General features: G+C 46.4%; 1 protein-coding gene across 1 annotated transcript in view; it reads right to left on the bottom strand.

Annotated features, from left to right (window-relative positions):
- Window positions 1-18,623: 18,623 nt before the first annotated feature.
- C1QL4 (complement C1q like 4) overlaps window positions 18,624-21,830 on the bottom strand; it is a 34,471-nt gene continuing 31,264 nt past the window's right edge. The window contains exon 2 of the mRNA XM_035107948.2: window positions 18,624-18,803. Coding sequence (XP_034963839.1) covers window positions 18,624-18,803 — 180 coding nt within the window. The remainder of the gene's footprint in view (window positions 18,804-21,830) is intronic.

Below are 21,830 nucleotides of genomic sequence, written 5' to 3'. Positions count from 1 at the left end.
AGGAAAAGTGTGTGTGATTTGCTGATTGCATATGCTAGGGTTGCCATACGTCTGGGTTTTCCTGGACTACTTTGGGGTAGGGGGAAAGCTTGTGGTAAGAATTCACCTCCTTTTGGGAATTATAGGGACAGAACTACCCAAACTCTAGAAATTTATTCACGTATGCGACTACAGCTGCAAGAATGTTTCTTGCCCCAAAATGGGAAGAAGTCCCAGCGAAAGAAGAATGGATACAAAAACTTATGGAATATGCAGAAATGGACAAGCTTACCATAAAAAATAAGAAATCAAGACAACATACCGTTTATAAAAGAAGGGAAGTGGTTGCAGGGGTATCCAACTCCCAAGAGTCTGCGATCTACTCACAGAATTAAAAACTGGCAGTGATCTACCTCCTTTTTGGGGGGTTCAGATCAAAGTTGTTGAGCTTTTTTTTTAAGCAAGAAAAGCCCTGTTTTGGGGGTGCAAGTCAAAGGCAGGAAGAAGGCCTGTTTTTTAGGGATACAGGGCAAAAATGTTGAGCTTTTTTTAGGGGAGCCAAAGTTGTTCAGCTTCTTTGGGGGGAGCCACTGATCTACCAGTGATCTACCAATGATCTACCTGTTGGATGTGCCTGGTTTATTGAATACTTACAAATCAATTGTAAACAGGTAAGAACATTGGCAGGATTAATGTAATGAGAAAATTAAGTTAATTTGGAATATGCAGAATATGCAGTGTCCAGATTTAGGGACGCAGCGTTTATCATAGCTGTCCGTTAAATTGGAGATGGATTACCTCTAATCCAGGGTGTAATGAATCTTCCATACTAGGCCTAATCCGTTACATCTTCCATAAACACGGTTTTAACAGTGAATCTGTAAGTGACAGTGGAGGCCAATTCTGGATCCACACGTCCTTCCACAGTGGGGACAAAGGTTAAACAAAGCTTTATAAACACATTGGGGGCAGTATTTCAATATGAGTAGGAAAATGAGAGTACCACTAAACATTTTTTAAGGAAAAAAGCACTGTATAGAACTATGTGAAAATGTCTGAGCAAATAGTAGGGTTGCCATATTTCAAAGAGTGAAAACGAGGACACCCTGAAAGTTTTTTTTAAAAAAGACAAACCCCTAAGTTGTTGAGCTGTTTGTTTGTTTGTTTGTTTGTTTTACAAAAAATGCACCAAAGATTTTGAGATTGACTTGCCTAAGATCCAGAACATAGCACCCCCTTTTGGAAATTACCCCCTGGATGTTGATTCCTCCTTTTAATTCCCGGTAATGTCCAGGAAAATCCGGACACATGGCAGCCCTGCTCTAAGATTTTGTGCATACAGCAGCCTAAACTGTAGTTAAGTGTCTTCTGGGTTTACGGAGGTCCCCACCTCCACAGGGGCAAAGACATAGTCATAAGGCTACATTCTGGGATAGAGGGGATGCTGCATTTAAAAAATGATGTCTGGCTCCCTTCTATTGCAGCTGTCATGCCCAATGGGTAGTGATGAATGAGGCAGCAGCCTCTGTTCCATTCAGCTACACCCACCTTGCTTCATCTAAGCTAAATGAGAATTAATGACTCCCTTTCTCCTCCCTGTAACCATTGCAAAGAGATCGAGCTCTTTAACCACCACCTTCCCACATAGGACTCCAGCTCTTAGTCAGAATCCTGCCTTAACTTTCTTCAGCAGAGTGAAGCATCTCGTCTCTCGAGGTTCTTCCAAGGTCACTGCTTGGAACCTGGGCAGATACAAGTGAGTGGTTTCCTTAAGAAAAGCTCAACAATTTGAACCTCAGAGCATGGGAAGTCAACCAAAGATATTGGATATTGTAATTTGGAATGTTTTTAATGTGGCTTTTATTGGATTGTTAAAATGGAAAACTATATCTATCTATCTATCTATCTATCTAATCTATCATCTATCTTTATCTTTCATCATCTATCTATAAACATAGGAATTTGGGGGTCGGGTGACCCGCAACAAACAGGTTCTGACCCAGGAAGAGTCCGAGAACCTGACAAGGAAACCAATTTACGAAGCTCCTTGTCTGCGGAAATGACAGGGACCAGACCAGGACGTCTAGAAAGCAAGGCAGTTTATTTCCAAACAAAAGAAACTGTTGCAACAGGGTCCTTCACCCACGTAGCAGGACAGAGCGAAGAACCCAGAACAAAGGGAGCTTCCAACTTTATATAATATTCCTTCCCAATGTTACTCAATTACAAGAAAAAGGCGGGAGACAGTTGGGTGGAGGGTAATTAGGTAAGTACAAAGGTTTGATAGGTTCCCCCCCCCATGTGGGGACCTTAGCAGGACAATTGGGGTGATGGTCCTGATAATGAGTATGCATACATTTTATTTGTTCACAGGATGGGATTCCCAGAGGTGCCACTGAGTTGTGTATTGGTGTCGTTATTATTAAGCAAGCTAGATGGCACTGTGGTAAACTGTCACAGCGTGGGGAAAACACAGGATCCTGCAAGGATCTTTAACATGGGGAAACTTGGGTGAATGCGAAGATATAATATAGATTAATACACAGGGTTTGATACTTGGTAAAGAAACAAGAACATCTAATGGTTACATAAAAGGAATACAGAGATACAATAAGTAGTGACATGGGAAAGGTTACACTTTAGCAATATTAATATATACAGTTTAGAATGACGTTTAAGCAACTTGAAAGTCTGAGTTTTACAGAAGCACATATAGGAGGGTACATTTAAAAGAAACCCCTGTTCCCTTAATATAATGAAATAGATAAATTCATACAAGAACATAGCTTTATTCAGACAGAATTAAAGAAGGGTTTTAGATTCAGCAAGTCTCCTTCCTGGGAGGAAAAATGCTTGGGGCAGAGATAAAGAAGGGGGGTTTGTGCAAAATGCGCAATTGCTGTTGCGCCAGACCTTCCTGAGTTAAGGCATTATTATGTATGTTCCTGGAGCCGTTTGTAAAAGAGCTTAGGCGATAGCTATGCAAAAGAGGCGAGGCGTATTCCGGTGATGGTCTGGGGTCAAGCGGGGATTAATTCACCTATTGCGCAAGGGGTAACCCTGTCTTGACCTATGTCTCTGGCAAGGAAAAATGACTCCTGTTAGGTCAAGGCATCGTTCCCCTCTCTGTATATTTGTGGACCCATGGCTGTAGTGTATGGTGCGCACCCCTCTACAACACTACAATTTTGGGGTCCTCCTAAAACAACATTCGGGGTGTCCTGGTTTTTACTTTTTGAAATATTGCAACCCTGGCCCAAGTGGCAAGACTGCAAAGCAGGGGTGGGGAACCTGTAGTCTCCCCCATGTGACGCCCCTCACTTGTGACGCCCCTCAACACCATCCAGGGAGAGCGCACGTCAGCCGAGGGAGGAAGCAAGCTGAGCCCGGCCCGCTGCCCAGTGAAAACCTTGGCGTGCGGCGGCGGCCCCCTGTAGCGCCCCCCTGTAGCGATGCCCCTGGCTGGACTACAACTCCCATCACTCCTGACCCCTCGACCATGATCACAGGGGCTGATGGGAGTTGGAGTCCAGCATCTGACTATAGCAGGCATAGGCAAACTTGGCCCTCCAGATGTTTTGCGACTACAACTCCCATCATCCCTGACCACTGGTCCTGTTAGCTAGGGATGATGGGAGTCGTAGTCCCAAAACATCTGGAGGGCTGAGTATGCCTATACCTGGACTATAGAATACAGCTAGCCCAAGACAATTCAGCAGTGGAGGCAAACCACAAAATAATGCTCCTCACTCTGCCAGGGAAGAAGGGGTGAATAAAGATTACTGTCAGGAGGGTGGCACTGAGGAGGGATGGTGGGAACCTCCCCCTCCCTCTCCCTCTCCCCGTCCTCCTGATCCTAATCCTGAATCTTCCCAGGAGCAGGAGGACAGTATAGATTTGGAAGAGTGGTTTGTAGAGGGACATAGTTCAGAAGGCAGAAGCTGGAAAATACTGGATGGGGAACAGCTAGGAGAAGAAACATTGGAAGAGAGAGGGTTAACAGATTCACAGTCTCTGGAAAGTATTCACCACACCCCCTTCCCCAAGTCACGGAGAGCTCAGAAAGTGTTAGAACTGAAAGTGCAGAGGTACAGGATCAGACGTAGGAGTGAGGTAGTTTAAAGGGGCACGGAGGGGCAGAGTAGGCCTTAGTTGGGAGCACCGCCATTCTTGGAGATGTGTTCTTATGTCACTCACTGTAATTATTACAGAATCTAACTGGTAAGACATTCCTTTCATTTGATCTTTTTAATTACTGCCACAGAGGAGGAAGCTGATTCTCTGAAGCTTGACAACTTGGAGCCTTAATCCACGGGGTCACCGTTTTTGCCAAAAGCCCAACATCGTCTGATTCACTCGAAAACACTGCCAAACACATGCAAAACGTTTGGTGGTGCAAACCACATGTTTCATGTTATGTGAAAAACAGTGGCTCCTTTTTTCACCAGCCATGAAATGTGCAGTTTGCACCGCCAAGTGTTCCAGGGGGCGTTTGCAGGCATGGCACCGTTTTCAAGTGAATTGGCCAACGTCGGGTTTTTGGCAAACACTGTGACCCTGAGGGTAAGGGCACCGAGGGTTAATTTTTTCACATTCTGTGAAACATGCTGTTGGTACCACCAAATGTTGCAGAGACTGTTTCGCAGTTGTTTGGCACCGTTTTTCAGTGAATCGGGAGATGCCTGATTTTTGGCGAACATTGTGACCTGTGGGTCAGGCCGCAAGGGTTCATTTTTTGACCTACCGTGAAAGGTAGTGTTTCCACCGCCAAACGTTGCAGGGAGCCATTTGCAGGTGTTTGGTGCCATTTCCAAGTGAATCGGGCAACGGTATATTACTGAAAACCATGACCTGTGGATCAGGGCGCCAAAGGCTCATTTTTTGGCCTACCTGGAAACGTGGCGTTTCCACCACCAAACGCTTCAGGGGGCACTATGCAGGTGTTTGACGCTGTTTTCGAGTGAATCGGACGTTGGAATTTTGGCGAAAACCGTAACCCGCTGGTCAGGGTGCCGAGGGCTCATTTTTTGCCGGACCTGGAAACATGGCGTTTGCACCACCAAACATTGTAAGGGGTGTTTTGCAGGCCTGGCTAGGATGCATGCCTGGCCAGGACGGTCTTCCTGTTATATACTCTGGGCTTTACGAGGAATCTGACCCTCACCTGAGACTACTCCAGCTGAGGCATCACATACCAAGCTACCGAGCTCCACATGGGCTATTTCACTATTCAGGTCAACTTTACAAGGTTTCCTTTCCGAGGGCTCATTTTTTTGGCCTCCCTGGAAACGCGGCATTTGGTAGGATGTCATGGTATTTTTAGGGATGGGGGGGGCTGGAGGGCGGTGGGATGCCTGCCCTTTCCTTTCTTTTTTTTTGTATTTACAAATTGTGTGTTTTCACCTTCACTTCCCAGGCTGAGCATGCAGTGGATTCTGAGTTTGGCATCACGTAAGTACAGCAATGTTCTGCCCAGGAAATCACACCGCCTTTGCTAAGTTTTCACATTTTAAGAGGATGAAAGTGAATTAATGTATGCTTGCCATAATGACACACTGGTTTTTGAAAGTACTTTGTGCCTCGAAGCCACTTCCCTCTCTGTTTCCTTTTCATTGCTGTAGCTTTGATTTTTTTTAAAAAAAAACACACACACACGCTTAAGACAAAAATGAAAGCCATTGACTTGCCTGATCCTCGCTCGAGGTTCGAATGAGTGCGGACGTGGCAATGTCTGCAAATGTTCCTTTTTTTTAAAAAAAAATGCTTTAAATATCGAAATGCAAAAGGGCCATTGAGTGTACGATGGCAGATGAAATTTGGAGTCTGGGCACAAATACCCATGTCTTAGGGGCATGTAATCTTCAGGCGCTCTTTGAAGATGAGGTTAGAGACAGTATGCTTGAAATAAACGTTGGCTACAGACTGGGAACTTAGCAACATAATGACTTTATATCTCACAGAATAGAAGCCACAGCAGGGTTGGTTAACCTAACAATCTACCTTCCAACAGAGGTAGCACCAATTGCAGGGGTGAGGAATGTCGAGATGTTGCATGGTCATATTTGCTGCAACTACTGGTCTGCGACTACCGGTTCAACTTCGTTGGACTGCTCATGTTGTTCAGATGCCCGATTATCGTCTTCCAAAGCAAGTACTCTATTCCGAACTTAAAAATGGAAAGCATAATGTGGGTGGTTTAAAGACTAAGGCAAATCTAAAAAAAAAATTGTAGTATAAACACTGACAACTGGGAAACACTGGCCTGCGAGCGCTCTAATTGGGGAATAGCCTTCACCAAAGGTGTCATGGGCTTTGAAGACGCTCGACCTCAGGATGAAAGGGAGAAATGTGATAAGAGGAAGGCATGTTTGGAAAACCCTCACGGTGATCAGTACCCCACCCCAAAACCTATATCCCCATCGTGGAAGGATGTGTGGATCCAGAATTGGCCTCCACAGTCACTTACAGACTCACTGTTAAGACCGTGTTTATGGAAGACAATCTTGCTTGGCTACAAGTGATAGCTAAAGAAGAAGAATGTGGTTCGGCAACATCCTTGGGACCAAAGGTTGCCCACATCACATGTGACCTATGGAAATTCTGTTTTCTTGCTTAGTGTATAGAATTTATGGGGAAATCAGGTACTCTCTAGGTCAGGCATCCCCAAACTACGGCCCTCCAGATGTTTTGGCCTACAACTCCCATGATCCCTAGCTAACAGGACCAGTGGTCAGGGAAGATGGGAATTATAGTCCAAAACATCTGGAGGGCCGAAGTTTGAGGATGCCTGCTCTAGGTGTTGCTGGAGTCCAACTTCCATCAACCGTAGGCGGCATGGTGATAAAGTTGCTCAAATTTGGAAAGAGGTAGACTCCACCGTGGGAGAAGGGCCAGGGTGGAAGAGTGCTAGAGTCCTGTCTAGTCATGTTACATGGGATCAATTCCAATCTGTTACCTCCGAGGATGTGAACAGGCTGCTTGGATGAGTGAAACCAACCACTTGTCTCCTTGATGCTTGCCCATCCTGGCTAATAAAAGCAAGCCGTGAAGGGCTGGGCGATGGGCTCTGTGGGGTGGTGAAGGCTTCCCTCTGTGAGGGAGCCTTCCCAGACTGACTGAAAGAAGTGGTCATTAAACTGCTTCTTAAAAAAACCAACCATCTGGTACACAGGCATGGGCGTAGCCAGCATGGGGCGGGGGGGCAACTGCCCCCCAGAAGCAGGGCCGCCCTGCCAGCTCCCTGCCGCGCCCTCCAGCAGGGCCGCCCTGCCAGCTCCCTGCCGCGCCCTCCAGCAGGGCCAAGCATGGCGGGGAACCAGAGAGCGCGACGGGAAGCTGGAGAGCGCGGTGCGGCGGGCAGGAACGCCAAACTCACACTCCGCTGGGCTGTGCTCCGCCTCCGCCTCTGCCCACCAGCCCCACCAGCAGCGCCGCTCTCACCCACGGGTGTGCGCTCCACCTGGGCTCCGTAGCCCCGTCCATTTCCTCACTTTGTGGCCCCTCCCGTGCATTGGCCCCTCCCCTTGCCCCCCAGTTTTGATCCTGGGTACACCCCTGTACACAGGTTGAGACCCTACCTGCCTGTGGACTGTCTCATCAGAGTGGTGCATGCTCTAGTTATCTCCTGCTTGGACTACTGCAATGCGCTCTACGTGGGGCTACCTTTGAAGGTGACTCGGAAACTACAACTACTCCAGAATGCGTAGTATTCACCAGCTAGACTGGTGACAGGGAACAGCCACCGAGACCACATAACACTGGTCTTGAAAGACCTACATTGGCTCTCAGTATGTTTCCGAGCACAATTCAAAGTGTTGGTGCTGACCTTTAAAGACCTAAACGGCCTTGGCCCAGTATACCTGAAGGAGTGTCTCCACCTCCCTCCCTCAACCCGGACACTGAGGTCCAGCACTGAGGGCCTTCTGGTAGTTCCCTCACTGCGAGAAGTGAAGTTACAGGGAACCAGTCAGAGGGCCTTCTTGGTAGTGGCACCCGGCCTGTGGAACGCCCTCCCATCAGATGTCAAAGAAATAAACAACTATATGACATTTAGAAGACATCTGAAGGCAGCCCTGTTAAGAAAAGTTTTTAATGACTGATGTTTTAATGTATTTTTAATCTTTTGTTGGAAGCCACTCAGAGTGGCTGGGGAAACCGGCCTTTTTTCAAACAAATGTCTTTCTGCAGGTTAAGTTGTTTAGGCCTGATATTTGGGGAATGATAAAAAAAACAGTTAACCTGCGGAAAAACATTTTTTTTAAAAAAAAATCCCTGATTTCACCAAAAATCCGACGTTATCCAACTCACTCAAAAATGGTGCCAAACTGTTGCAAAGACTCCACTGTTGCAAAGACTTCAGATTTTTGGTGAAATTCTTTTTTTTTTTTATGTTTTTCCGCAGGTCAAGTTGTCGAGGCCTGATTTTTTTGCCTTTGATAAAAACCCTTCTGTTTCCACCACCAAATGTATCAGGGGAGTCTTTGCAACAGTTTGGCACCATTTTTGAGTGAATTGGATAACTTCAGAATTTTCGTGAAATTCTGATCCGTGGGTCAGGGATTTTTTTCAAAAAAATGTTTTTCCACAGGTTAAGTTGTCGAGGCCTGATTTTTCTGCCTATGATAAAAACCCTTCTGTATCCACCGCCAAACGTATCAGGGGAGTCTTTGCAACAGTTTGGCACCATTTTTGAGTGAATTGGATAACGTCAGATTTTTGTGAAATTCTGGCTGGGCGAGGTAGAAATAATGTATTATTATTATTATTATATATTCTGACAGGGCTGCCAAAAGTCTGGATTTTCCTGGATGTTACTGGGATATCAAAGGCAGAATGGAATTTCCAAAAGGCGCTCTGTCCTGGATCTCGGGCAAGTTAATTGAAAAATCTCAGTGTTTCAGCTTAGGAACTTACAAAAGCTCAGCAACTGGTTTTTGCTTTTTGAAAAATGGAACATCTGTCTGACAACATCTGGTGGCACCCCACGTTCCCCATCCCTGGCGTATGAAAATTTATAGCTATATCTTATTCATGCCCCTCCCCGAAACATGCTGAGTTGATTGGGACTTAAAAGGTAAAGGGGCCCCTGACCATCAGATCCAGTTGTGTCCGACTCTGGGGTTGTGGCGCTCATCTCGCTCTATAGGCCGAGGGAGCCGGTGTTTGTCTGCAGACAGCTTCCAGGTCATGTGGCCAGCATGACAAAGCTGCTTCTGGCGAACCAGAGCAGCGCACGGAAACGCCGTTTACCTTCCCGCTGGAACGGTCCCTATTTATCTACTTGCACTTTGATGTGCTTTCGAACTGCTAGGTGGGCAGGAGCTGGGACCGAGCAACGGGAGCTCACCCCGTCGCAGGGATTCAAACCGCCGACCTTCTGATCAGCAAGCCCTAGGCTCTGTGGTTTAACCCTCAGCGCCACCCACTTATTCCCAAGTAAAGGGGTACATTGGCAGCCTTAAAATACCACCAAGTTGCTTCATGGCCTGTTCTAAACTTTTATTCAGAATTGAAGTGGATTTTGTATCTGTCCCCCTCTAAGGTGTCCATTTAATAGTCTCCTTTTTGTAGCCGCTGGAAGATTAACTTGGGAAAGAGAGACAGCGAGAGTGCAGTATTCTACCCTTTTATTGCTAATGTACTCCTCAGACCAGACCTGTTGGAGTTAAGGCATCTTATCCTGTTACGGCTGTATATTCCTTGACCTTGGCAACTGCCATTTAAAAAAAGGGTGGGGGGAAAACCATTTTTATGAGACTGGTCTGTGGTAAGCATGCATGGTGTATAGCGCTTGTTAATATGTTGTAAAACCCCTACAAGCTATTATCTGTAGGTTATTAGGCTGAAGACAGGCGATTGGAAGGGCATCAGCTATGAACCTGAGACCTTCTGTATTTCCAGTAAAGCAAAACTCAGAAAGGCCCAGAAAACTGTTTGCTATGGAAGGACGGATGCTCTGAAAGCATATACAGCAGTTTTGTATGATCGATACTGCCCCCTCCAACTGATAGCTGAAAGTGGTATGAATTAGATATTGCTGCTCGTGGCATAAATGTGTGTGTGTGTCTACTCATGTCACTGCTTGTAAATTCATGTCACTGCCAGTGTTATAAGAAGAAAAAAACTGCTCCTTTTCCCTTATTGGGTATCCAAGAGCCTGTATAGAGTCCTTAAGTGGGTTCCCCATTGGTAGGAGAAAATAACAGAGGCCAACCAGAGAATATTGAGAAGCACAGCGGCTGGTTTTTATTAAACTGTTGCAGCAGAGTCTTCACTCACCACATGCAGAAGGGAGGAGAGAACCCAGAACAATGGTGCGCAACCCCTTATATAGACTTCTGAAATTGCCCATGCTGTAGCCCAAGACCACCCCCCTGAAACATCATACAGTAGTACCTCGGGTTACGAACACGATCCGTTCCGGGTCGCAGTTCGTAACCCGAAAAGGTCGCAAACCAAGCGCCATTTCTGCGCATGCGCAAAGCGCGTGCGACGAAAACACTTCCGGGGGTGGGGAGTTCGTAACCCGAACTGTTTGCAACCCGAGCGGTTCGTAACCCGAGGTACGACTGTACATGCATCACAGAAGGAGGCGGTCTACAGCAGAGGAGGCATTCTACAGCAGAAATCCTGTCTGCCAGGATACCTGATAATGGTCACTGATTGCATTACCTGGGCAGCCTGGCCATTCTTTTGTGATGGTTAATACTTTCGTTCCTGAGTCCAGGTCCCAGGCCAAACCATAAAAGTCGGGGGAGGGGGAGGGATGACGTTCTCCCAAAAAAGCTCAACAAATTGATTTCCCTGGATTTATACTTTTGGGAATATGGCAACCCTACATTACTGGTGTTATAAGAATTCTAAGATCTCAAAAATAAAATAAATGTTCATAAACATACAAGGCAAACACACACATAAGTACGGTATATACACCATGTGTCTGAAATAGTATGGGAAAGCAATCCTGAAGCCATTTTGACTCTCCCAAATTGGCCTCAAATATTCCTCTGTGGTAAAGGAGGAAATGGGGAAAGCCTTACCACTGTCTTTTTACTTACAAATCCCATTTTAAGGGCGTATTTGTGTGTGAATAGGGTGAGCCTGTGACCTGGACTCAGGAACGAAAGTAAACCATCACAAAAGAATGGCCAGGCTGCCCAGGTAATGCAATCAGTGACCATTATCAGGTATCCTGGCAGGTAGGATTTCTGCTGTAGACCGCCTCCTCCTGTGATGTATGTATGATGTTTTGGGGTGGTCTTCGGCTACAGCATGGGCAATTTCAAAAGTCTATATAAGGGCTTGCGCACCATTGTTCTGCGTTCCTCCCGTGTGTGGTGAGTGGGGGCCCTGTTGCAACAGTTTAATAAAGATCAGACTTACTAGCTGCTTTGCTTCTCAATATACTCTGGTTGGGCTCTGTTATTTTCTCCTACCGATGGGGAACCCACTCAAGGACTCTATAAGGGAAAAGGAGCAGTTCCGCCCCCCCCCTTATAACCCCTTTCTCGGTCCTCCATATGACCTGTCCATATAACCTGAAAGGGCATCTTCTGCATGCACAAATGCTCCTGAAAGTCCATCTTTCATTTCTGCAGCCTCTTGTCATTGCAGCTCCCTCTTTCTCGGCGGGTAGTTTGTCTATTGCAAATTCTGCCCATGAGATGGGAATCAGCTATTAGGGGGGGTGGAGGCAAGATGATGTGATGAGTGGGGAGGGGGAGGGGTATAGGTCAGGACTGGAGGGAATTCTCTCTCCTACTTCTCCCCCCTCCTTTCCCCCGTATTGATGAGTTCTGCTGAATTATTCGTCCCAGAAGGCACCATACGATTCCTTGGCCCTTGGCTCCTTCTCATCGCTGCCGTTTCACCAATCTGATCCGTCAGGAAGTTTCAAATCCCCAGCTTCCCACCTCAGCAGGGCTGGGGAGCTCATTACGGCAAAAGCGCCTCTCATCAGCTGTCAGTGTGGTGACAGGGGCCAGCGTGGAGCCATTGGTTGCAACAGATATGGAGCATGGGGGGTGGGTGGGATGTGGGGAGGGGGAGAACGGACTTAACACAGATGGGTCCAGGGAAGAGCTGCCCCCGCTGGGTGCAGATCCCTTCCTGCACATGGCTCCAGCCACACATAGGAAACGGTGCAGCGGCGACAGTGGAGGGCGTCTCAGCACCATCGTGTGCGCAAGTGCCGGCATGCCACACACAACTGCATGCGCAAAAAACCCACATTCCATCACCAGGTGTGTGAATAACGCCATGCGCATTTGCAGTGCTCTGATGCCAAAAATGTGGGAGCAGACGTTGCTTGGAGCACGCGCCTTGACGCATTGAAATACGCATGGTGCAGCGCATGCGATCCATGCAGAATAAAATGTGTCAGCTCCTACCCCACCCGGGGCAGGTCTTGTGCGTTGCATGTTCAGTCGTCCCATCGCCTCGTGCGATGGGTGGGAAGATACGCGCCTTTGTATCGGCCCTTCGCACAAAGTCACTCCCATGAATTTCTTTTAGCAATATTGGTAGCTCATGGGTGAGGTGAATGGAGGTTTTTTGGGGGGGGAGGGGGAAGCGAAGGGATAGCGGAGAGCAACTGTGGATGAAATTCAGGGGAAGCACTCTCTGTCATGAGAAGATGTCAGCCGAGGATGCTAAGCATCCCCGGGGCATTTGTTAATATAGGGTAGGGTGATGTGATGATATGATATGAGCCACGAAGGAATTGAGAGAAAGTGGGGGGGGGCTTTTTCAGGGAATTGACTGCAACCTACATGCTTTATGCCATTGATTCATACCTTCTCAATGAACACATGCACCTACGTACATAGGGGACCGCTTTATGCATCTGACAAAATGGGCACTGGCCCATTCAAATCCAGGCCACAACATGTTTTCTTTAAGACCGGGGTGACTAGGGGTGCCATATTTCAAAAAGAAACAACCAAAAGTGGTTAAGCTTTTTTAAGACAAACCTCAGGGTTGTTGAGCATTTTTCAATTTTCTTTACTGCAAAAACGCCAAAGAACTGTGATTTTCGATTGACTTGCCTAAGATCCAGGACAATGCGGTGCCTTTCGGAAATCCCCCCAGACGTCAATTCCACCTTTGAAATCCCAGCAACGTCCAGGAAAATCCGGACTTTTGGCAGCCCTATCAGACTACAACTCCCATCATGCCACCTAGGGCTGATGGAAGTTGGAGTCCAGCAACATCTAGAGAGTACCAGATTTCCCCATAAGTTCCATATGCTTAGGGAAAAAACAGAATTTCCATAGGTCCGCCTTCCAATTCCGCCTTTGAAATCTTAGACATACGACAGCCCTAGGGGTGACCAAAATGTTCTCCTACAAATGTTGCTGAACTACAGCTTCCATCAGCCCCGGCAGGCTTGGTCGGTGGTCAGGGGTGATGGAAGTTGTAGTTCAGCAACATTTGGAAGGCCATAGGTTAGCCACCCCTGCTTCAACCCAGCTGCCCTTCTGGAATCTGAGACTGAATTTTCAAACACTTGCGGCCCCATGTAAAATGGTAAAGATGAACCCTGGACGGTTACATCCAGTCAAAGGCAACTATGGGCTTGCGGTGCTCATCTCACTTTCAGGAGTGGGCATTTGTCCGCAGACAGCTTTCTGGGTCATGTGGCCAGCATGACTAAACCACTTCTGGCACAATGGGACACTGCGATGGAAACCAGAGCGCACGGAAACGCCGTTTACCTTCCTGCCAGAGCGGTACCTATTTATCTACTTGCACTGGTGTGCTTTCAAACTGCTAAGTTGGCAGGAGCTGGGACAGAGCGACGGGAGCTGACTCCGTCACGGGGATTCAAGCCGCCGACCTGATCGGCAAGCCCAAGAGGCTCAATGGTTTAGACCACAGCGCCACCCGCGTCCCTAGGCCCCATGTATCTAGAATAACAAGCAGAAGGAAACAAGAGTGCAGGTGGGAGAAAGCAGTTTTAAGTGCACCTCTCCATCACACACAAACACAAGCCTCTTGGTGGAGAGGGCTGGGGTAGAGCACGTCTCCCTGCTGTGCCGGGTCCCTTTCCCTGACCCAGGTTCTGTTTAAACACGAGGGAGCATTAAAATCCCTCATTCCCCCACCGCCAGCTACAGTTTGAAGTGGTACAGTCTCCTCCGCCACTTCGTTCTACTTCTTTAGACCATACATTGAGAGAGGAAGTCCCGGTGTGTGTGGATTGTTGAGGAAGGTAATAAGAAATATGTGTACTTGTACACATCCACGTCGAAGGGGGAGAGACTCAAAGGCATTTATTTTATGTTGATATCACTCTTTAAATGCGTAGCAGCAAACTTGTGGGGTTTTGTCCCCCCCCCCAAAAGATATCAAGGAACTGAATTCCAAACCCAGTAATAAAATCCTATGCATTTTCTGAGCTTGTTTTTATTTGAGATTTCTGTGGTGGTGTAAAGAGGCTGAAGAAAAAAGGAGCATTCTGTAGCCTGGAGGAAAAAAACCCCCAAGTGTGTGCAGATACACACACACACACACACACACACACACACACGTGTTTTCTACATAGGGTTTTGCTCATGTGCATCTATATGCATGCAAATGCTTCTGGGACTGTGTATGTGCATGATAAATGAATGCTTTTAGTACTTGCTAAAATGTAAATATTTGCATTCAGCTAATGCGATTGTTCCCTGAACGGACACCACCAAAAGACAAGATGTGCGTCAAAAACCAGAGTATCTTTATTAACAGATAAAACACAGATTCTGCTCATTTAAAGACACAGAGTTGAGTGGTCCCAGAGGCATTCACCTTCCTGGCAGCAGAACCACCCCGATGCTGAGTTCACAGCCATGCCCTGGGGCCTCTCTGGCAGCTTTCTGTCTATAGTATGTACGAGGCACTGTCCAGTTCCCTCCACGGATTTGAAAAATTGCTAATGAAAGGGCACACATGCAGTGGGGGGACTGTGCAAAATAGCAAGGCTGCAGACCAGGGGTCCGGCCTGCAGCTACCAGCAACAGAAGCCGAGGATTTCTTTTTCTGTCCCTGGAAGGACGAGGAATGAAAGAGGCAGGGGGGAGTCGGAAGAAGGATGGGATATGAATCTCAGTCAGATCAATGTACAGATAAATCATGCACGGCATGTTTGCGCACTAATACATGCGCGCTCACATGTTTGTGTGTGTGTGTGTATATATATATATATATTTGTAAGTTATAATTTTATATACATTTTAGGTGCTAATAAATAATAATGTACACAGTTGTGCACAACTAAATTTGCGCACATGGCTGTTGCTTTCTTTTATCACATGTATGTTTTGATGTGCAATTTGTGGAGGTTCACATATGGTCTCAGTTTCACAGATTCCCCTCTGTTTCACTCTAAGCTTTCAGCCGAGAGCTGTGCACTGTCAAATTCAAATGTGCACACACACACACACACAAATGCAGACAATGGCGTGGGGGAGATGGCAGGCATTTGTGAGCACCAATACATGCAGGCACACCTCTGCGTATTTAATAGGGCTGGAAAAATATCAGAGAAGCCACTGGTTATTTTTTTCAGGAATACGAAATTTGAATAATAAATACAAGATTCTGGCCTGACCCGACGTTGGCTCTGACTCTCTTTCTGTCTCCTGGCTCCAAAACCTTGCACATGTAAACTTACACCCATTCTGGCATTCACGTGGATGTTTATGGTAGGGCTTGGGGATGCCGGACACTAGAGCTTAATTTGGCAATCCTGATAGATGTACAGGCCAGCAAATGCATGTACACATAAGAGGTGAAAAGGCATTGGTGCGCATCTCAATGCCCGAGCACAGTTACATGCGCAAATGTTCACATACATGGAAAAGAAGTTTGCAGAGCTACATAAGGTGGGCAGAATGAAAAGGTCCGTCTTTAGGAGATGGGACCTGTTGCTAAGCAAACCTATAGAGGGAGCTCGTGTCATCTGCCTGTCTGCCTCTCTTCCTTCCTCATCTGAACCTGGATGCATGAGAAAGGCAAGACCTTTAAGTGTGATTTGGATGCATATATTTTTATGCAATGATTTTTGTTTTAATCTTCTGTCTCCTTTTGTTATATTGTGTGTGTGTGTGTGTGTGTGTGTGTGTGGTTTTTTTTTAAAAAAATGTTATTTTATGGTTGATTTGAATTGCCACCCTGCGTGATATGTAGGCACCATAAGGGCAGGAAGTAAATTTATACAGTGGTACCTCAGTTTTCAAGCGTCACGGAAGTTGAACGTTTCGGTTTTCGAACACTGAAAACCCAGATAATGCTTCCGTTTTCAAATGCTTTTCAGAAGCCAAACGTGCCACGCGGCTTCCGTATTGAGTTTTCTGGACATAATTACTTCCAGAAATGCATACTTCGATTTTCAAACATTTTGGAAGTCGAACGGTCTTCCGGAACAGATTACATTAAATAACCGAGGTTCCAATGTATTTTTTTTAAATAAAAAAAAACATTTAAAATTGTGTGTGCAAGCTGATGGATTAGGCATGCACAAGTGGGCCTGTTTTGGAGGAAAGATGTGGTTGCATTCATTTTTGGTTGGTAGCCCCATGTTTATGTTTTAATAGATTAAGCTCTGCAGAAGTTAGGTTGCAGAGCTTCCTGAAGGAGAGTCAAAACAGTGGTGTTCTCCCACAAACAATTTGGACACCCATTCTTGCATCCATCTCCCTGCATCCCTGACCTTCATGATGCCAAATGAATCAGGTCACTTCACTCTGCTTATGCGTGGCGGAGCTGGCCCTCTCAGGTCACATGGCTGTTTGATACGGTATCTGTTGTGTTCAAACCAAGGCTTTTGCGCTATCCTAACGATGCACTTGGAGCGTGATCCAGAGAGCTTTGAAAAAAGGGCAAAGTCAGGCACTGCAATTTGCTCACAGCACTGCCGCACTATTTGGAGCGTAGGTGAATTTTGGGGGTAAATAGCACACACTCAAAATCTGGTTACGACAATACACGTTTTAGCGGTGTACAATCTTGCGGGGAGGTATGGTTTTATGCGGCAGGTGTTGCAACGGCAGCTCATGAATGGGAAAACACAATATACGGTATTCTGGTCACCTATCTTGCAGTGGTTTGTGCATCTCGGGATGTCTGCGGTGGTCTTTTGGCACACAACAGATCCTGCCATCCATCAAACCCCTTAATAGCCTCTGGTAGCAATGTTGAGCCAGGAACTGTCTCTGGGACCTGCTGCCAGTCATTTCAACATGTCCCTGCGCTGTTGCGGTGTGCATGTGGGAATTGTCATTTGCAGCACAAAGTTTTATGATGACACAGGCTGTTGTAGTCGCCATCATCCCCAGTTCAGGGCGGCTGCGGCGAGATATTTACATACAAAGGTGCAGAGACCCCCCCTTTGTCCCAGCTTAAGGTCTATAACATGGATAATACCTATATATCTTCATGCAGGTCAACAAAAGATCGTCATATGGGCAGCTGCCCAGACAGACCTGTGGGTTAATGTACAAAGGTAGGAGAAATTGGGGCTCGACCCCCCCTCCCCCATTTGTACAACAAGAGTCTTCAGGGCACCTGTTTGATATAGAAGGGGGGTGGAGATTTTATTCGGATGGTTTTGTCTCCCATTTCTTAAACAGAGCAGGCTTAAAACAGTGAACCTTGCACAACACACGCTTAAAAAAAAAAAAAAGCCTAACCCTTTCTTGCTGCTGGCATGCAACGTCACCAGAGCAAAAGATGTATCCCCCTCTGTATATATTATGGTCTTGCTGGCATGTTGGGAACACTGGTATGGAGAAAGGGGAAATTAAATCCAGCTGTAGCTGCCCCCTGTTCCTGCAGAAGACCTCCCCATTCCCCCCCCCACTGGATACATTATGATTTATACAGATAATGAATCCCACCTCCACAATTGACCAACTAATATATATGAGGCATCTTGAGTCAGCAGTGGGTGTAATAGAGTGTTTGGACCATGATAGGAGAAACCCGAGTTCAAATCCCCGCTTGACCATGAAGTTCACTGGGTGGAGCGCGGAACAGGCTCTGGGCCCAGTCCCTCGCAAGGTTGTTGTGAGGGCAAAATGAGGGAAGGAAGAATCATATAAGCCTGCCCTGAGCTCATTGGAAGAAGGGCGAGATATAAATGCAATCAAGAAAACATTTCCTGTGAAAAGTTGGTGAGGGGACTGGACCGCATTAATGAAACCATCCCCTCTTCGAATATTTGTACCTTACATCTAAGGGGATGGTAAAGAAATGGACTTACAGAGCCAATCTGCAGCTGGTCTCGGCCTCGTTCTCCATCCGTCGCCCTTCCCTTCATACTCCGATCCTGGACATGGCCACCTGTAGAAGGCTTTGCTTCCACTGACCAGGGCCCACCCACCATGACATTATGTTACCCTGTATCCACCCCCTCCCTGATTTCCCCATGCACCAAAAATCCCTTAATCCTCCCACCCCCTCTTCACGTTGTATGAACCCAAGGATGAGGGCCTCCTCCCCCAAAGTTTCCGTTTCAGTCCTTATTGGCCGGACCTTGCTGGAAGGACCTTCTGGGTCCAGGGAGTTGGTAAAGCCAAGGGGGAACAAAAGCTGATCCAGAGCGGGGGAAAGGGTTTGGGTAGGCAAAAAAAAGGAGGAGGGGAAACCGGAGCCGGCGGGGCTCAGTCTGGGTAGATGATGAAGCCAGAGAACGTGCTGTACTTGTTGGTGTTCCCTCCGTGCACTTTCCCTCCGTCCAGCTTGATGAAAACTTCATCGCCGACATCCAGGTGTAGGATCACGCTGTTGCTGGCATAATCGTAGTTCTGGTCAGCATCCTGAGCTATGGCACTGGCCCGGACCTGGGAGAGAGGAGAGAGAGGTTAGCAAGGGGCGGGCAGTGTCATGGGACTCTACCACGAAGGTTCATCGGGCAGCCAAAACCAAATTACCAGGCCACGGGTAGCAAAGCAAAACGGAATTTATTCATGCACAAAAATGGTGCGTCGTCCACCTCACGGTGCGGTCAAGAGACCCCGATGACAGGTTACACATGCTTTCACAAACCCTAGGGACGCGGGTGGCACTGTGGTCTAAACCACTGAGCCTCTTGGGCTTGGCGATCAGAAGGTTGGCGGCTCGAATCCCTGCGATGGGGTGAACTCCCGTTGCTCTGTCCCAGCTCCTGCCAACATAGCAGTTCAAAAAAGTAGATAAATAGGTACCGCCGTGATGGGAAGGTAAACAGCGTTTCCATGTGCTGTGGTTTCCGTCATGGCGTCCTGATGCACTAGAAGCGGTTTAGTCATGCAGGCCATATGACCTGGAAAGCTGTCTGTGGACAAACGCCGGTTCCCTCGGCCTGAGAGCGAGATGAGCGATGCAACCCCATAATCACCTTTGACTGGACTTAGCCATCTAGGTGTCCTCTGGTCCATGGGGTCACGAAGAGTCGGACACGACTAAATGACTAAACAACAACAAGCTATCTAGGGGTCCGTTACCTTTACCTTTTTACCTTCACAAACCCTCCAAGTGTCCCTATTTTCCAGGGACAGTCCCAGATTTACAGAAGCATTCTTGCTTTCTGATTTGATCCCAAAATGTCCCTCTCTTCTTGGGATATCCCTATATTCACTGGGGAGAATTTCTGTTACATCTCTGTCTCTGCTAAGCCCTTTGGACTTCCTTGCTAATAATAATAATAATAATAATAATAATAATAATAATAATAATAATAATAATACCTTTATTGTCAGTGTACAACCTGTGTACAATGAATGGCCTTTTGTTTCTTCTGCGGATATACTTCCCTTACAAGCTTCAACTTTTCACATCTGGCTTAACCACAACTTTTTCTGCTACTTCGCCTCTGGTCTGGAGGCTAGGTGTTCAGAGATGCAGCTATTAGCAGCTTAACTGTTATTGCTGCCTTAGCTCATTTCTCTTGACCAGAGTGCTGAGACTCCAGCTCCCATCAGCCCCAGCCAGCGTGGCTAATTGTTTTTTTTTTTCAACATACTTTTTATTAATTTTACAAAATACAAAAAAAAAAAGGTACATACATAAACACCTTTTCCACCTCCTTCCTACCCACCCACATGGGTCCTCCCCTGCCACAGAAGTATCCCATGTATGTGAACAGTCAGAGATGGTCCATTTTATGCTTGGATTTCTGTCCCCCTCCCCCTCCCCTGACCCCAAAGCCCCCCCCTGCCACCAGGGAGCTCCAGCAAACCAGGGCAGTACGCAGGAGGCCATCCATCCAACCATCTATTGTCATACCAAAAAAAAAAGAAGAGAAAAATAGAAATAGGAAAAAAGAGAAAAAAGAAAGGGCAAAAAAGAGAAAAAAACAATACAAAACAGAAATTTTTTTCTTACATTCATAATTGTAAAACCATATTTTGTGGGCTTCCCCTCCCCCCCCTTCCCCGGTTTTCATCCCTTTTTTATCATCTGCAACAGTTTCTTACTTTATAAAAATACACCTTTGTATCTTATACAACTTATAAATCAATTGTTAACATTTTCATCTAATATTCAAATCACTGAAAAATCAAACTCCCATTTTATCTTCCCGTGCCTAATTTTTACTCCCTCTATAAGCCTCCATATTTTCACATTTTTCCAAAATCCATTCACTTTTAAAACTATAACTATTCTCAATTTAACCTTACATCCCCGATTACCGGCTCCACCCCCCCAATCCAGCAAATTCCATAATCAGCAGACCAGTTATAAACCTGTTAATCCATCCTTATAATCACAACATCACTTTCCCTTCACCCCACCCCCTGTTTACAGTCTTTTGCCATCCAGGCCACCATACAGGACCCCTGAATTTCTTCTCTTCTCTGCATATTTTTTCCTTCTTCCCTGTGGGCGTTCTGGAGTTCCAGTAATACCAATCGTGCCCTCCTCAAAGGCAGGGCACTCCATCCAACTTTTTGTAGAGTAAAGTCATCATTTTTTTCGTGGTGTGTTTCATTTTGTGTTGAATCATCACAGTCCTCATCTTCATCTTTTCCTTCCAAATCACAGTCACCATCATTGTCATTCTCACATTCATCTTTTTCAGTGTCAAAAGCTTCATCTTCTAAAAAATCATATTCTGCCATCACCATCTGAAATTGTTGCTGTAACTCTTGCCGTCGTGTCTCCTCTTGATATAGTTCTATTCTTGTTTCCCACATTAAGGTCAAAACAGACCGCTGGAACTCAGGGGAACACTTTTTTGTTGACATAGTTCAATCCTGCCAAGGTCAAAACTTGTCACGTGGGGTGGAATATGATCACAGTTTATTTTCTCGACTCCATTTTAACAAACTGGCTGCATTCTTCAAGTCTTATTAACAATAAAGTTCGAACTCACATTTCACAAACATTTAAACCAAAAAAGAAATTCCACAAAGTCCAGAAATACAAAGTGAAATAAAAATTGACTTATAAATCCTGATCAACTCACTGGGTTGTCTGGGCTGCCGGCTCCCGAGGAAAAGAAAGGTTTTTCTTAGTCTTTACCTCTTGCTGCAGGGCACTCACAACCACAGTCTCTCTCCCCTTTCACCCTGCATCAAAGGGGAGATTCTCTTTGATGCCTTTGAGGGATCCTTTTGAATTGCAAATCTTCTGTTTACGGCTTCGGGTTTCTATTTACTGTCTCTTTTATTGCCGTGGGGGGGGGTGGCTTCCTCTTTTCTCCCCTCTCTCCCAGATCCAAATTGTTTTATAATCCAAATCGTGAGGTTACTTACAATCTTGTTTCCAATCGTTTTATTTTCGGAAGAATCCAGCGCTCTCCGCCTTCGGCTTGAAGCTTCTCCCTGCTAGAATAACGTTGCCGCTCAAAATGGCCCCCGCGACTTCTACCCTCCTCGCTCCGGAGC

This window comes from Zootoca vivipara, chromosome 2 (assembly GCF_965207765.1).
Source record: "Zootoca vivipara chromosome 2, rZooViv2.hap1.1, whole genome shotgun sequence".
Classification (NCBI taxonomy): Eukaryota; Metazoa; Chordata; class Lepidosauria; order Squamata; family Lacertidae; genus Zootoca; species Zootoca vivipara.
This window is presented reverse-complemented; position numbering and strand designations above follow the sequence as displayed.